The sequence below is a fragment of the Erigeron canadensis genome, chromosome 7, assembly GCF_010389155.1.
Source record: "Erigeron canadensis isolate Cc75 chromosome 7, C_canadensis_v1, whole genome shotgun sequence".
Classification (NCBI taxonomy): domain Eukaryota; kingdom Viridiplantae; phylum Streptophyta; class Magnoliopsida; order Asterales; family Asteraceae; genus Erigeron; species Erigeron canadensis.
Genome location: NC_057767.1, coordinates 26,091,457 through 26,110,443, shown reverse-complemented (window position 1 = coordinate 26,110,443; position 18,987 = coordinate 26,091,457). Strand labels below are relative to the sequence as shown.

Genomic DNA, 18,987 nt, shown 5'->3' with positions numbered 1-18,987 from the left:
TGACCAGTCACCTCCCAAGATTGTCAGACTTTTAGGAATCAAGATTGGAGATAGGCCGGTCTTGATGACTGCAAGACCTCACAGCGCTAAAAACACACCAATCATGTCTTCGTCAACGACTCTACAATCTACAACAAGACCATCAGTGACTTCTTCATAGCAAGGAGTTTCTCAGTCTAACAAGGATCGTGTTGCCAAGTTAGCTGTTGATTTTCAGCAGATGAGAGATCTAGTTGCAGGCTTGTCTGACAAGCTAAAAGAAAAAGAAGAGTCACACCAAAGAGATGCTGGCCTCATAAGACAAAATCTCCTAGAGCTTGAAAATAGCCAGCTTGATCTACAAGAAACCCAAGAAGCATCAATTAATTCTATCAATGGAATTGTTGATTTTAAGTATTTCGATCAAGGAGTTTATTTAGCAAAATTAGATCACTTGTAATTCATAGGTTGTTTAGATACTTTGTAATATCTTGTTCCGCAATAACCTTGTATTTTATTTAACATCAATAAATAAAATACACTTGAAAATTACATTGTGTCTCACCATTTACTTTACTTGCTTATCTTTATATTGCTTAAGTACGTATTACTTTATATATATTCTTGCATTTATATTTATTGTAATACTAGTCCAATCTAGTGCTTACTTGACTTTTATATTCATACTAGTCCTATCTAGTGATTACTTGACTTGTTGTATTCTACACTTGTGGGTTAAACCATCGAGTGAGGGACTTCACAATTGTGTGTTTTTGTAGATGCAGATTCGGTGTGACAATCGCAACATAGATTTGATTATTGTTTACGTTTTTAGGAACTTGTTTGTAATCATTTAAATAAGAACTTGGGTTGATATTTAATGATTACGTTTGGACTTCTATATTATATCTGTTTATGTTTTGTATTGTGTTTGTGTGTTATATATTGTTTTACAGGTACAAGAACATAGAATCAAGGTTTATAAGTGTCGTAGAACACTTAAACGGTGATTGGATGTTATGTACGAGTCAAACGAAGTCAAACAAAGAACAATGGGTCGTCCCTCGTGCTGACGTCATCAGCATGTAGGAACAACCTCGTGCTGACGTCAGCACGAGGCAGATCGGTTGTTAATTGTTTCGGGCCTAATACGTAATTAAGGCCTAAGCCCACACGATCCAATACTTAACTAGTATAAATACAAGACCTAATCTACGGAATTAGGTTAATCTTCATTAATAATTTACGAATTTACGAGCTAAGGTTAATTGTTCATTCGTGTGATCTCCTACACGAACCACAAACCTTGTGCATCTCCTTGGGTTGGTTAATTGCTCATTAATCAACGAAAGGCAATAGCAATCTAGTTATCTCAAGAGGATTCCGCACTCTTGACATAACGAATCACGTCTTATTACGATCCACGCAACAATAGGGCACCTTACAGTTTTTATCTTTTCAATATGAGTGGCTAATCGCCCTTTTCATCCATCATGATGGAGTAAAATGATATGTAAGGATTGCATACTTTTTAATAATTCAAACTTGATTATATTTAACGTTACATCATGATCTTAGTATATTTATTCCTTGTCATTTATCTTGAATTGGTTGGTGATCTTAGTATATTTTATTTCAATTGTTTGGGTACAAACGTGTTGGATCTATAACGGGTACGGTAGATAACCATTCAATGATAATAGGAGTAAATGTGTTAACGGTTGGGTACAATTAGTAGATGTAATTGTTATCTTAATAACCAAATCCATTGTTGAACTGGCTAAGTTATAAAAGATTTCTTGGGGTACCGGTCTTTGTAATGGAACTAGTTTACATAAGAAAGTCAAAAGAAGTTATTAACTTGACGGGTACGGGGTTGTTACTTAATTTGAGTCTCGGTTTTTTAATCAACTAAATTGAGTTTGAACTTCATTTCATATGCAATCCGAACATGTTGTTGAGCAAAATCAAGATGAGTGACCTTTAAATTATTGTTTAATACAACAACTCCTCTTTTAGATTAATCTTGAGGGATTACTAACTCTTTTACTAACTATTTACAACGTGGCAATTCGGCCACAAACCCCCCCCCCCTTTTATTTGAATCATTTCATTTGAACAATTACTTACAAAAGTCCTTGTGTTCAACCTCGGATTTACCGAATTTACTATACTGCATGCGATCAGGTTCACTGCCTGTAAGTGTGTTGTAGTCAGTCTTTTCGTAATTTGTGTTTATAAATTTTATTACTCGATTTAACACATCACATCCAAATCATAATCACTTATTTCACTTGAATCAGAATCAGTATCAAACTCAACAATACTTTTCCTTGAATTCCTTGAAGATTTCTTTTCTGCCACTAAGACCAGAGGATAAGTCTGAACATTTTCTTCTTTCAACTTTTGAGTCTTCAGAACTTGATCAATGTTCAACTTCAACTTTTCAAATAAAGTATGAATGGTGAGTTTCCCATGTTTAGACATTTTACACTAAGCCTCCTTCCATACTTAGACATTAATTTAACAATATAAGTACAAAATATAATACAAATACAAATCAACTACTACTAACTCTGAATCTGAACTGACGCTTTATCTAACTCTGAATCTGACTCAGAATCGGTGAAAACAACCGGATATTTAGTCTTCACAGCAGACCTCTTCCGACGGCCCTGAAAATATGTCAGCGCCGAAGTTCCACCAGGGGAGACACCGGCATTGGAGACACCAGGGGAGACCTCTTCCTACAGTTTTCCTCATTTTAGCACGCGCCACCAAACGTTACGATATGTTCGAGAGGATTTACAGAATTTTTTTAAGGAAAGGAAAAGTGATAATCTTGGAAAGCGGATAGACAAAGTCTTAAATAAACCATACCTAACATTTCGGTTTCCGTGTAGGAAAACAAAGGTCTCCACTATCTTTTTGAAATTATTAAAGAACGGTCCTTCCACAATAAGTCACCGCTCTTTAGCCCTCGCTAAAGTTTTGAAGTTCACTATTGGTCCTCCGAAATATGGGTCAAATCTTTAAGAAGAATAGTCTAAAATTACAGTCTTTGAGCCTCTAACATTAGACTGGGGGGCTTGACGATGTACCATCTGAATTGCTATACGAAGGAAGCTTAACAAAGTACAATCACGAAGGGCAGAAACCCGAAGGCATTCAAATCGAACAAAAGGATTAAAACAAATCATTTCCAAAGATAAACACAATCCTTGGCTAGTTCGATCTCCTTATAGATTATCTCCTAAGGAAACTAAATCGAATAAACATAGTAAGTAGAGTTTAACTCAAAGAAGGAATAGGGAAACCCTAACCTTCTCCTCCAAGGAACCTCCTCCTATAAAAAGAGGAAGACCCCTTCACATCGACCATACTTCGATACACGTACATTCGGAATAACACTGAATAAACCCTATACACATATGATCAACGATCGAACCAAATCCATCACCTTCATACACTTTCGTTGGCATAAAGAAACACTGTTACTACCTTCGGGGAATCGCCAAAAAAAGCCTAAAAACCCTTTAGGATTCTTTGCACCATATACCTCATTCATTAACAGTCCCTTTTAACCACTAGGTAATAGCCTAGTGGCCACCAGTCTTCACTTTTCAGGAGAGGTCATGGGTTCGAGTCTTGCCAAAAACAAACTTGAGATAATCAGAGGATTATTAAGTGGTTGAGATTCACCTGGACACTAGCCTAGCTGAGGGATTAGTGGGTGCCAAATGGTACATGAGATCAAGGGTTTCCCATCCAATTACCTTTTTTTCATTAACAGTCTCATTCATCAGGCTAACGCGGTTCAGTTCACAATCAAAATCTAACATTAATTTCAACATGAGGTTATGTTTATATGGATATGACAAACTCCTGTTGGTGCATTGCGGATATATTATTCCACTGGCATGATTCATGAGCTAGCATGCTATATATAGATATATATATTCTAACTTGATTTGAAGATACACATTCCACATTTCCCAAAGTGGCATCTTATATGGAACTCTCAAATCCAATTGTCACAATATTTAGCATTCTCTTAGTTCTTCTTATTTCCATTTGTATACACAATCTAAAAAAACAAAAGAAGGATGCGAAAAAATATCATCCATTTGGTGGCACAGTATTCGATATGCTTAAGAATTATGGCCAGTTGCATCACTATATGACTGATCACGCAGCTAAATACAAAACGTACAGAATATTTAGCCCTTTTCATGGTGAGGTGTATACAGCTGATCCTGTGAATGTTGAATATATGCTCAAGACCAATTTCCAAAACTATGGAAAGGTACGTTCACAATAAAAATCATATATATCCTCAGGTCTCATTGATTTTAAACAATGCACTAATGATCCCGTAAATGTTTATATCATGTATATAGGGATTGGTTATTGTAAAAAAAGTATTAAAATAAAACAAATAAAACAATATATATCTTAACCATTTGATCATGATAAAATTGATCCACGGAGATTTACGAATCACAAGTACATATATTGATGCGTCATGAAATTCATGATAATAATTTTCAGTGAAGATAAAACTATTATTCTATTTGTTTTACTTTAAAATTTGTTTTATTTTAAGTAAAACCCATCTATATATGATATTGATACATATTTCCATGGCCCTTTAAATTTTTTTAAAAGAAAAATCAAATAATAAAAAAAAGGGGAGAGAGGAAAGAAGAAATAGATAGAAGGGAAAATGAGTATATAATAGAAAAAATGAATATAAGGTTGTCCATTTACGTTTAGATATGGAATCGCTCAAATATTAATTTTTTAATATTTGTTGAGTTTTAATTAAATTACATGGTCCCCATGAAATTTATGAATTAAAAAAAAATAATATATGAGTGTTCTACACTTAAACTTAGGTACTTAACAACACTATATAGATTGTTTGCATAATTTACCATTGTTGGATAATGAATTAATGATAATTAATGTTGTCAAATGAAAAGTTTTTTTTATGTAAAAAATGTGACAACCATAATATAATGTAATATTTATTATCATTCATTTATTATCCAACAATTATAAACATGCAAATAAACTAAGCCTATTTTCAATGGGGTGTCTTTAGGTGTCATTGAATATTCTTTGCCGTTGAAGTTTGAACAAAACTAAGGATTTTTTTAAGGATGCCTTACTTGTCCTTACCTAATATATTTTTATTTTTAGTGGAGGTAAAAGGATATGTAAGGATGTTTGTATGGTTGGAGATAAGATTATAAGATTTGAAAGATTTGTAAGAATGTATAAAGATTTGTAAGAATATGATGTGGCAGCTCAAGGACGCCTAAGAACATCCTTAGCATTGTACGATCAATTAACCATCGACGTCATCATTATGTTAATAATAATAGACTCATTCACGAAATATTTAGAGTCACCGCATTGCATAAACACGGCCTCTAGTACAATCAAATAAAAACTCACCTCTACTCATTCTTTTATAAATAAATTATTCCATAAATAGTTAATGTAGAGGTCGAAGACATTACACAGTTTGGTTGACATTATCATTATATTCCTATTGCTGTTCCATATTATAATAGTCATGTGATATAGTTTCGATTTTTTTGTTTGGAAGGATTGTAAAATTAAATGATATAAGAATATAAGATCATACTTAATATAAATAAAGTCTTATTACTTGTGATTATAATATTATCACCGTATATTTTTTAGTTTTAGAAAATCTGGTTTAATAATATTTTAGTTTATCTACCTATTTTGAAAATGACGTGATATTAACCTTAAGCTTCCACATCAATCCAAAAACAATAAAAGAAGTCATCAAAAGGTAACTTTTTGTGGTGATTGAGTTTTAGCAGTGTTATACTTATGCAAAATATTCGCGTCAAAGTGTTAGCAATTTACCTGTTTTTCAGGAAAAAAAGAATGATACAATGACATTCATATAGAGAATTACCTAAATTTGAATACCTATCCTTTCACATATTATACGATTTATGAATTGTTTAAAATTTAGCATAAATATTAGTTGTATTCTGTATTGATATATCAGTTTTTTTACATTATTAATGATTTTTATAAATCAAATGTATGGAAACTTAGTATAATAATAACAAAATATATAATGAGATATATATTAAATCTAAAGATTAATATTTGATTACATTTAGCTGATTATGAATTAAGAATTTTTTTTAGTTACAACAAATTAACACAAAATGTGGCAAGTGTTGATAAAAACCTTTTTTTGTTTATTATATCGAAACTTTAGTATTTGATTACAATTAGGTAATTATAAATTAAGAATTTTTTTAAATTATATTACGCCAAAAGTGACATATATCATATAAGGAATATATCAAGTGCCAATAAACAAAATACACAATCATATTTTAATATATTCATGGATATATATGCGGTAACGTTACAAATTTTGAAATTATTAGTGTTAGAATCAGTATATGACATATATTGTTGGAAACACCCGTCTCAAAAATTCCTCAAAATCTAGCCAACATATATTTGCTAATAATAGCTAGGTTTGTCAATAACATTATTGATGGAAACATTCATGATATATCTTTTTATATATATATAATAAGGTTTTAGGTCAAATAAAATAAGTATTAAAGTAAAACAAATAAAACAATAGGTTTCCCTTCACTGAAAATCATCGTGCATCATGAAAATTATCGTGCATGAATTGCTACGTGAATATTCGTGCATTAATTTAACCATGATCAAAGGGTCAAGATTTTGTCTTATTTGTTTTACAATATCCAACCCCTATATAATAAAACTCACTTCTAAAATTAATAAAAAGAACGTACAAAAAATAACACATTTATTTATACAAGAATAAATTAACATACGGAAACTCCAAAACTTGAAATAAACCATGGACTTCCAAAGCACCTCATCGCTACCCTCACTAGATATTTCTTACAATTTACAATTGTAAAAAAACATTACAGGGAACATATAGTCGCAGCATTATAAAAGAGCTACTTGGTGACGGAATATTTGCAGTAGATGGGACTAGTTGGCAGCAACAAAGGAGGGTATCAAGCCGAGAGTTTTCTACAAAAATCTTGAGAGATTTTAGTAGTGCCACATTCAAAGAGTGTGCAATAAAACTCGGGAACATATTTTCAGAGGCAGCAAAGAGTAGTAACCAAATAATCGATATAAATGTAAGACTTTTTCACTACGACTAAATATTAATGGTGTGCATAAAACATCGCATTCATTATACAGTATATAAAAAGGTTCATCTGAAACTATTTAAATTGAAAGAATCATAAGAATTTTTTTTTATATAGGACTGGTTTATGAAAGCGACAACAGATTCAATCTTTAAAGTTGGCTTTGGAGTGGATCTTAATAATTTAAGCGGTGCAACTGAGGAAAACCTCAAATTTATGCGTGCATTTGATGATGCAAACACTTTGACGTATGAAAGGTTTGTTGATATAACATGGAAGATCAAGAAGTTTTTTAATATTGGATTTGAAGCGGAGTTGAAGAAAAACATCAAGGTGATTGACGAGTTTGTTTACAAGGTGATCCGGACTAAGACTGAACAAATGCATAACTCAAAGGATGACTCTCCGGTAAGCTTAAATATGTATATGTATCTCTATTTATCAAAATACGAGAGAAAATACTCGTACATTGCGACAGAGATGGTGAGGGTGATAGGTCATAAATGTGATAGATCATAAGAGGTGATATGTTTATAGAGTATGATAGGCAAATGTCTTAGCCAAACGGGCTCCGCCCTCGGATTTAAATATTAGCCGAAAGTATATCGAATGACATCTCTAAAGAAACAACATGAAATTTTAAGAACACCTATATAATTTTTATAATTTATCGATGTACGGTTTTTGAAGTAAAAGATTTTGAGTGAATTAGAGATATCAAATGATTTATAAATGAGAAAAAAAAATGAGTGATTGAAATTTCTTCTAAAGATATTGTATCTTTTATATTAGTAGGTGTACATTGTTGAAAGTTGAAAATTAAAACCCAATTTACTTTATATACTATAGATATAGATTAATAATAATATTCGTACGATGTACGAATTTATGTACGTATAATGTGATATAAACCACAAAAAATATTATTTCGTACGTGGTATCCATACATATTATTACTTAATATTTTAGTTAGAATATTTTGTTAGAACTTTTATTTTCATATAAATAATAATATTAAATAATTTAATATATAGTAATAATTAGAAACATAGTTTAATTTCATACTAACAATACTAATTAATTTAATATATATTAATATTACAATATATTATAAACAAAGTCTCGAAAATCGTGTAAAAAATAATATATTTTTTATTTTTTTTATTTTCACCACATAATTTTCAATCTTTACATTTTTAGCACTAAATTATAAAAATTTTTAGTAAACTTTTTGTTCTATTTATTTCACCACAAAACTTTCAATCTTTATACTTTTAGCACTAAACTATAATATTTTTTTAGTAATAATATACTTTGTATTCTTTTTACTTTCACCACGGAAGTTTTAATCTTTATACTTTTAGCACTAAACTATAATACCTTTTAGTAAACTTTTTATTCTTTTTATTTTCAACACAAAATTTTCAATCTTTACACTTTTAGTACTAAACTAAAATATTTTTTAGTAAACTTTGTATTCTTTTTATTTTCACCACAATATTTTAACTCTTTACACTTTTAGCACTAAACTTTCATAGTTTTTAATTTTCTTTTATTTTAAGGTACAAGAAAGCGTGTATAGAATAGTATACTTTTTATTTTATTTATATTTTCACCACAATAGTTTTACTCTTTACACTTTTAGAACAAAACTTTTATAATTCTTAATAAACTTTTTAATCTTTTTATTTTCACCACAATATATTAACTCCTTACACTTTTAACACTAAATTTTTCTACTTTTTGATAATCTTTTATTTTAACTATAATATTTTAATCTCTTACACTTTAACAACAAACTTTTTAACACATATATTAAAAAGAAATGTATGGGAAAACTTGTAAAGAATAATAAACTTTCTATTTATTTTATTTTCACCACAACATTTTAACCCCTTATACTTTTAGCACTAAATTTTTATACTTTTTGATTTTCTTTTATTTTCACCACAACATTTAAGTCTCTTACACTTTTAGCACTAAACTTTTACGCGAACGACTTTCACTTTCATACAAAACTTTTACAGTTCATTTTTTAACTGACAAATGTCAGTTTTTAATAATTTGAATAATACATGTTTTCTTCAAAAAGTTTATGACACATTATTTATTGAATAATATTTTTTATTAAATCGTTAGCAAATGTAATGTCTCTCGCGGCAACGCCCGGGTGACATATCTTGATAATAATTAAAAACCCAGTTTGATTATTTTTAAAACTATTATTATTATAATTATATTAGTTAAAAGTTAATACATATTGGTAAAAAAAAATTACTTAACAATTAAGTACATAAAAAAGACACATGTCACCAAAGGATTACGCCAGAGGTGGCTCAACAATAGTACGAGATTAGGCGATCGCTTAAGGCCCCCAAATTTTCAAGGCCTCAATATTCTGCATATTAGACTTAATGTTTGGATTTAGGACTAAGTATCATTATACAATTTAAATTGCAGTAACGCCTTTTTAGTTTTTTGATCAACATCTACATCTTTTTATTACTAGTAGTTGAATAACAAAAGTCGAGCTACTTTTTTTTGTTACTTTAATTTATATCGTAATGGATTAGGCCTCCAAAATTGATTTCGTTTGAGGCCTCTACACAAACCTTGAGCCGCCACTGGATTACACCATGCATCACTCAGGAAATCTTTCAAATTTTTTTAATGTATTGGTAGATTTATAAAAGGTCTTAAATTCATCATTGATTAAGCTAAAACGGTTAGATGATTTTCATAGACTGATCTACGAACCCTGGATTTAATTTATCACAAAAGAAAGACTAATTTCAAAATTAATATTGATTATACATCTGATATATTAAAGCAACTAAATTTCTTATATACGTTTTTTAATCTGGTATGTAATATTGGAAAAATAGTAAATACAATTCCTTGGGATTGCATTTAACGTAAATACAATTCCTTGGTATTGCATTTGTGTATAAATTTCGTGGATAATCCGGTGTTTTCTTATAGTGTTTTTGAATTTTATAATAAACATACAACTATTTAATGGATGTTAATTCAGCTCTTATACTGCATTTAAAAAACCCCTATAAGATAAAAGAAGATATGGTCTACCACGAATAAACTAAAAGATACCTTCCTTTCAATTATGCATGCTACTATGCAAAAAGATATGATGGTGATATTTTGATATATTTGTATGGTTGGTGTGATTTAGTTAGATAAAAAAGAAGACATAAAGTGAGAGGGGGATCATTTAATATTTGTTTGGAATGAGAAAAAGTTGTCTCGGAACCAAATTTTTATATTAAATAAAATAAAATTATAATAACATAATTATTTTTAAAAAATTGCTTACATTGCATCTCCAAATCTTCTCCCAGTAATTTATTTATATTTTATTTATTTAATTATGATGTCATGATAATTTATCTCTTAAAAAATAATTCTCTTTTTATCAAAACTCTAAAAATACATATATGGAGTTTTACAATTCGATTATGATGCCATAATAACTTTTTTCTCAAAAAATTGTTCTCTTTTTCTCAAAACTCTATAAATACATATACATTATGGTGTTTTACATTTTGATAGATTATGATGTCATAATAACTTTTTTCTCAAAAAATTATTCTCTTTTTCTCATAACTCTAAAAATACATATATGGTGTTTTACATTTCGTCATCTATATATACAGTTTTATCAAAAGAAACTTTTTAAAGTATGACATCATTGTTATTAAGGGAAAATTTTTGCATTATTAGACATTTTCTTATAGTTTTATTGTTTTTATTTAATAAATTTATGAAATCATATCCAATTAAACTTTGACTTTTTATTACTGCATTAGGATCTCTTTTAAATAATTCATGTATTTCTTTGTAGTTGAAGAAACAAGACATACTATCGAGGTTTATACAAATTAATGATAGAGATCAAAAGTACTTACGGGATATAATACTTAACTTTGTACTTGCTGGTAAAGATCCTATCGCGATTACTATGTCTTGGTTCATATATATGCTTTGCAAACACCCTGAAATCCAAGAAAAGATTGCGAAAGAAATCCAAGAAGCTACTGAAATCAACGAAAAGATTACAAGTGTCGCTGATTTTGCGGCTAATGTGAACGAGGACATAATCAATAAAATGCAATATCTTCAAGCAGCTTTGTCGGAAACTATTCGACTCTATCCAGCATTACCGGTGGTATTACTACTCCTTTTAACTAGTCATGTATTATCTAGAATTCCACAACAACGTTAAGATCGATGCTATGTACAAAATATATGCATGCAGGATCCAAAAATATGTTTTGCAGATGACGTTCTTCCAGATGGTTGTAACGTGAAGAAAGGAGATTTGGTAGCTTATCTTCCATATGCAATGGGAAGAATGAAGTTCATTTGGGGTGATGATGCACTCGAGTTTAAGCCAACAAGATGGCTAGATCACAATGGTTATTTTCGTTCGGAAAGTCCTTTTAAATTTACGGCTTTTCAGGTTAGTATACTAACATTAAACTTTAAAAATATTTTTTTATATCGCGTACATAGTGTATAACATACTAAATTTAATCTATTTAAACTATCGTTGCAACATGTCCATGTACAACATTTATCTTTTCATTAATATATAATAACACGGTATCAATGTAACACGCCGGCGACGGTCGTCCGGTGGTGCAACGACTGGTGGTGGTAGTAGCAACCGGTGTAGGCTAAAAAGGGTAATTGGGTGGCTCTTTGGTCCCATGTACCATTTGCGTACCCAGATGGTACACCGCATAGAATTTATGTCTAATAAGTTATCATCCTCACACATGGGATCACAAGATATAGTTTCTTCACTTCTCTTTGACAAGTTTTGAACTTGTGACCTCTATCTTTCATCTGGGACTCATGTGGTCACATGATGTTGGTACCATTAGGATAAGTAGTGTAAGTTAATGTAAATATAATTTTATATAAAGATGCTAGTGAATATATTTTGAAAGATAAGAGCATAGTACCCGCACGTTGCAGCGGCGGTGGAGATCGAGAGAGGCGCTGGAGAAGGAGGGCGGCGACGGATGTGATAAAAGGTCGATGAAAGTGTGTTATGATTAGAGAGAATGATAGAAAGGATGGTATACAAGAGTTTTATGTTTAGATAGAGGTATTTTATGAAGAAAAAATATACTTAAGGGGTATTATGGGAAATTGAGAATACTGAAAAAGGTGTTTAATTTCTAAAAATAAAAACCAATATGCTTTTTAGAGGTTTATAGAAGAGTTAATGATTAAAAAAAATATATAGATAAATTTTACGTCTTTCTTAAAGGGCAGTTATCAAGAAAAATCGAGTAATTTCCAATGTCTCATAATTTTCGAAAGAAGAAAGGGGCTAGAATTTATAAAAGGTAGTATTAGTAAAGATCAGTTGCACATACAACTTGTAATTAATGTTGATTATATATGTTGTTCGATCATTGCGGTATACATGTGACTAACTTTTATTTATATTATTTTTTCTTCGTACGTACGCACGCAGGCTGGACCAAGAACCTGTTTGGGTCAAGATTTTGCATATAGGCAACTGAAGATCTTCTCTTCTATCTTGTTGGGTTGCTTTCAGTTTAGGCTGAGTGATGAAAAAGATGAGTACACATACCGAATGTCCATTAATATTCACGTCGATCGCCCGTTACAAGTGCGCGTTTTCAATAGATATGGGCTTACCGATCCATGAAATTAAGAATTTACGAGTATTTAATTTGGTGTGTAACAAAGATTCAGCAAAGTGTTGCATATATATAATTATATATCAAAATTATGCGTACTAAATAAATATGTAACTGTTTTTCGCGGAGTGATTCTTATTTTATAAATAAAATATAGAGTTAATTAATTAAATGGTACCTAATGTTTCCACGATATTGCTGATTTGATACCTCATACCAAACGTTTCCAAAATCCACTCACCATACTGGAACCAAACGTCGTTTGATGGCCGTTAAAAATACCCCGACGTGATTTGCACGTGAGGGGTAAAGATTTAATATCGCGTTTCTTAATTACTTAAATGGTACCTAACATTTGCACGATATTGTTGGTTTCATACCTAATGTTTAGTTATTAATATTTTTAATTTTTGGTATTTTTTTATTTTGAAAGGTGAATTTCGCTTTAAGCCAATGTTATAAAACCGGTATTTTAGTCATACCGGTGTGGAAAAAATTCCGATATTACTGAAAATACCGGATGGTACGACTATTTTTAATTAGGTTTTATTTTTTTATAAGAATTCTCCAAAACTTGTTACAATTTAACAAAAATAGTCAAAATGCACTTATAATCCACCCAAAACAAAATATAAGTTTTAAATATCACATATAACCAAAAATAGCAATAAAGTATCATAAAATAGTTTTTAAAAAATTTCAAATTATATTTTTTGATAATACCAGGAATACCAGAAATACCGGTCGGTATTTAGCGGTATTTAAAACATTGATTTAAGCTTCGTGACGCGATTCGACAGCAGGAGATCTAGCATACGTTATCGTTAGAAAAGAAAAAGACAATATATGTTAGACCTATTGCAACACAAAGTTTCAACCAAAATTTAGCTTTAAGAAAAATAAAAAAAAATAATAATAATAACTAAACATTATGTATCAAACCAGCAATATTGTGCAAACATTATGTACCATTTAAGTGATTTTTTTTAATTTTTTTTATGATACTTTATTGTTATTTTTGGTTATTTGTGAACTTTAAAACTTATATTTTGTTATGAAATACCTATTTGGTATTATTTTTTAGTAGATTATAAGCGTATTTTGACTATTTTTGTTAAATTGTAACAAGTTTTGGAGAATTTTTGTAAAAAGATAAAAACTAATTAAAAATAGTCCTACCAGCCGGTAGTTTCGGTAATACCGATAATATCAAAAAAAAATTTACACCGGTATGACTGAAATACCGGTTTTTAAAACATGGGCTTAAAGCGAAATTAACCTTTCAAAATAAGAAAGTTACAAAAAATTAATAATTAAACATTAGGTATAAAACCAGCAATATCATGGAAACGTTAAGTATCATTGAAGTAATTAAGAAACGTGATATTACATCTTAACCCCTCACGTGCAAGTCACGTAGGGGGTTTTAACGGCCATCAAACTGCATTTGGTTCCGTTATAATCCGAGTGGAGTTTTGGAAACGTTAGGTATGATCCGCGTAATTTTGAAAGAAAAAGTATCAAACTAGCAATATCGCGCAAACGTTAGATACCATTTAAATAATTAACTCTAAAGGGGTTGGGTATTGTAAAACAACTATTAAAGTAAAACAAATAAGACAAGACATTGACCCTTAGATCATGGTTAAGTTGATGCACGAAGATTCACGAAACAATTGATGTATGATTCTTTTTATGATGCATGGTGATTTTCATTTTGAAAAAACCTATTGTTTTAATTGTTTACTTCAATACTTGTTTTATTTTACCTAAAACTTAACTCTAAAATATATGATGTTTCTCAACATAACATGGTCCAATTAATCTAGAAAAACAAACATAATTTTCATTGGATCATAAATAAGTTTTTTAACAAAATAGTCTTAGTTTTTTTGGAAGCATCGAAATTTGATCCTATACAAGGATATCGTGGAAAGTAGTCACTTTGTTTCCCAATCTATTGTATGGTTGGCTTACTTTTGGGTCTCTAGCCGATATAAAAAGTCTAAGGTCTCTTGGTCGTTTTGATGAATGAGTCCGTCCTATCTATTGTAATTTTTGTAATTTTTTTGTTTTGGTACCTTGCTGAAACATATCTATTAATAAAAATTCATAGCTGTTCAAAAAAGAAAAAAAGTTTTTTAAAAGGCTATATATAAATCGAGGCTGCAATGCTTAAAAAAAAATATTTTTTTTTAAATAGAGGCCGCAATATATCTCTTTTACAGGTCAAACGTAAGTATTTGAATAGCAAAGAAATCTCATTCTCAGTACTTTAAAGCAACACTTTTATATAAGCAAACAGTTTTTTATAAAATCTACCTTGTATATATATTACATGCATGTTTAATTAATAGCTTATTAAATACTGTAGCTTTTGTGACATTGCGATATTTTTTTTAGAAAAGTGAGTAACAGCTTCATACTTTTTTTTTTTTAAGGTACAAGTACATGAGAGATAATATAGTTTTTCATTGAAAAACAGATATAAGTTTTCCTAAAACAAGTTGAATTAATATTCTGTTGATCATGCGAGTAGATGATTTCGATTAGCTAGGTATAGTCGGCTATTGATTAAATAAAGGCATTGGGTACCAGGTATTAGCGGCGACGTCGCCGCTAATAGTGGGACCCAAAAAACTGACATGTTGCCTTACAGACCGACACTGCAGATCATGTACGAGGAATGCCACGTCACCGCCACGTCACCACCATTAGCGGCGACGTCGCCGCAAATAGTCGTGACGTGGCCACACCTCGGGAATGGTTATTGAATGGTCATTTGCGAGGATAGCTGTACTGGACACCCCGAACACGGTATTTACAATACTGATATAGTAGTATGTCGCTTAAAAAAATTATTAAAAAAATTATTATTACAAAGTAATAAAAGTTAAATTTACCTCACGTAAATTAAGTATATCAAACATTTTTGAAATATTTGTCTATTTCGAAATTTATGAAAATGTAATATATTATATAAAAATAACTTAAGTGAAAAAATACGTAGTAAAAATAATGTAATAAATGATTGGGATTGGAGAATTTTGCCTAACTTAGTTTTTCAATACGTGGATTTATATATAAACTTGAAATTTGAAAGATTTATATATTATCATACATTTATGATATATTATAATAATTAAGAAGAGTATCATCATCCATGTGTTCCCAATCGATTTTAAAATATATTTATCAAACATTCATGATTCATGCATCATTTTATAATTTCAATTTCCTTTCAAACAAAAAACAATGATGTGGTTAAAAATAAACATGTTTTTATAATTATATATGTGTTTGTGTTAAAAAATGATTCAAAGTGTGATAATAATTTATATTTAAAATTTAACATTTACCAATAAACTAAAACAGGATTAAGGTTTCCTTTAGACGACACATGGCGTTTTTATTAAACGACTTGTGTCATCTTTAATATTATTTACATATATTTAGTTACCTAGAATTATCAAATAACTTTATTAATATAACTTTTTATTAAACTCCTAATACGAAAAAGTCGAAACTAATTAATTCTTTATATAAATATATCAATCATATATTGATGGCGATAATTTATATGTATGACCTATGGATATCTTTATATATACTAAAAGACAGTTGACCAAACATTTTATTAACCAATCACAAAGCTCAATTTTATGAAAGTAAAAATTGATTATGTCATAATTTAATCCTATTAATTATTTAAAGATTTTATTATTAATATTAAATATTTATTAATTAATCTATCTATCGAAATCAATTCAATAACAAAGTTATTCAATTCTTATTATCAATATTTTAGAGTGGGTTTAACTTTTTATCTATCGATATTAATTAATATTTTTTTAGTAGGTTGATATTGTATGACCATTAAAATAAAAACTTAGAACCAACTTCAAAATCAATTGGGAGAAACAAACTTAGAACCAACTTCAAAACTTAAAACGTATGTGTAGTAACAGTGACATGCCATACTTTTTCGAACTTGGTAATGAAAATTTGCCATACTTTCATTGGATAAATTAGTATGCACATTTACTAGAATCCTCCAATGTGTTGATTCTGTCTTGATAAGTCAAGAAGCAGAAAAAAGGGGCCAACTGGGGTATAGCAACGGGACCCGGAAGGGGAAACATAATTACAACTGTATGAAGGACCTGTTGGGAAAGGTTTCACTTAAAGCTTTGGACATCATGGCTGATGAAATTTTACGCTTAGACAAAGTCCTTAAAAGACAGGTTAACAAATGTGGGTGCAAGGTTCAGTCCAGTTGCGGGCTACCATGTGCCTATAAGATTGCCGAGTACATGCAGCGCGGTTAGTACGATTTATTACTTGTATTTTTTCATCAAAAGGACATAATTTCATTGACTTATTTATATAAAATAAATGCAGGGACTCGTATACAGCCTCATGTCATAGACCCTTTTTGGAAAAAACTTGACTTAACACCGTGGACATGCGTAGAAGACGAAGACGAAGAAGACGATGTCCATGAAGTCGTTGATGGTCTTACGAATTTCTTGGATCAGCAACCCAAAGCTCAAAAGAAACATTGGTTGTCAAAAATTAAAGACATGTTTAAGCCTGGTAAGACACAAGTGAAAGATCCTCTTGTTCAAAAGACCACACGCGGAAGACCAGTCGGCTCGAAACAAAAGCCGCCAAAGGTATACATAATACATCTAAAAAAATATTTGTCTTATTCAATAAATACATTATATATAACTACCTCAGTTAAGGAAACTGATTCTTACTAATGGTCTAGGTGCCGGATCTTAACACCAACCCACCTGGGCTACGAAAATCCAAGTCCAGTCGACCTAGGGAATACAAGGTGCCAGATTTGAATAAACCCCCATCTGCGCATCCCGCCAGACACAGTACGTACGAGCCGTCCCAGTCCCGTCGTTATCCCAAAAACCGAAAATTGTTCGACGATCAATCCCACTTTGAATCAGAATGGGTCAAAGATAATCCTGACATTTTCGGAAACCTGCACCCATATCCAGGTCTTGATGATATATATACGTGGGGGGACCCGTCCCAATCCTACGGGGTCGGGGATACACCATATGTGACACAAAAATTATATGGATTCGGCGATACGTCCCCAGACCATTGGCTCAACTATGACCAACCATATTCCAACTTAGTAGATGACATCTTCGGGCCACCACCTACACAATGTAGAAATGCACCCATATATGAATCAAGGCAGGCGCAGGTTTCGGATCCGGAATCAGAGGCACAGTCATCGGCCAGTTGGGTTGGGTATGTTGCGGAACCGTATAACGCCAGTCTTTCCAGAAATTACGATTGGGTACTAGGTGAGATACCATCGTACTTAAGGCCGTACGTTGTAGGCGCACAAAATGTCAAAGGAGACGGTAACTGTGGATTTCGAGCTACCGCTGTAGCTTTGGGGCTAGATGAGGAGATGGATGCAGAGTGGGTTCGTACGCAGATGCTCGCGGAGTTTGAATCTGACCTCGATGGGTACATGCAAATGTTTGGGCAAACAGAGGGCAACCGAATGTTGTCGGCGCTGCGAACATCTTATTATGGACGAAGCCGGCCCACACATCATTGGATGAGTAAAGTGTGGTTCCATATCCTCCTGACCAATAAGCTGGGTATAATAGTCAACTGCGTTAGCCTACATGACCCCCGCACAGTATTTCCGATGCATCACGGCTTAGATCAGCTGTTATTCAAACAACCGATAAGTATTGCTCTGATAAACAACGAAACCCATTTTGTTGCAGTGAAATTAGCAGGCGACTACCCAATGGCCTACAAGAATCCGGAATGGGAATTTCACGCAACCGATCCGGCACGTCGACTAGCATTAACGTACGCAAATCAAGAAGATGCGTATCAAAATTGGTTGTACGCAAACATACCAAGAGTACCACCAGGCCCTACTATTGCAATAAATGATTAAACTAGTTCAATGTTTTATATAGGTTGTTTGTATGTATTACTTTTTTATTGTATATATTTTTTATGTATTTAAGTTGTTGTTCCAAAACAATTTTTCATACTTTTCTATTGTACGGTACGTTGATTTTATAATACACTAAAAAAGTTGATAC

General features: G+C 31.2%; 1 protein-coding gene across 1 annotated transcript; it reads left to right on the top strand.

The window, feature by feature from the left end:
• Positions 1 to 3,991: 3,991 nt before the first annotated feature.
• On the top strand, positions 3,992 to 12,891 carry LOC122609175 (cytochrome P450 704C1-like). The gene is made up of 6 exons (XM_043782233.1): positions 3,992 to 4,285; positions 6,957 to 7,175; positions 7,305 to 7,595; positions 11,047 to 11,370; positions 11,461 to 11,664; positions 12,694 to 12,891. Exons 1-6 carry the CDS (start codon positions 3,992 to 3,994, stop codon positions 12,889 to 12,891), a joined length of 1,530 nt encoding a protein of 509 aa, XP_043638168.1.
• The last annotated feature ends 6,096 nt before the right edge of the window (positions 12,892 to 18,987 follow it).

Bases quoted from the DNA above. Each gene is read 5' to 3' on its own strand.
- LOC122609175 (XM_043782233.1), top strand. From the start codon at position 3,992: ATGGAACTCTCAAATCCAATTGTCACAATATTTAGCATTCTCTTAGTT. The intron at 7,176-7,304 runs GTAAGACTTTTT...TTTTTTATATAG, and splicing joins ACCAAATAATCGATATAAAT to GACTGGTTTATGAAAGCGAC. The intron at 11,371-11,460 runs GTATTACTACTC...ATATGCATGCAG, and splicing joins TCTATCCAGCATTACCGGTG to GATCCAAAAATATGTTTTGC.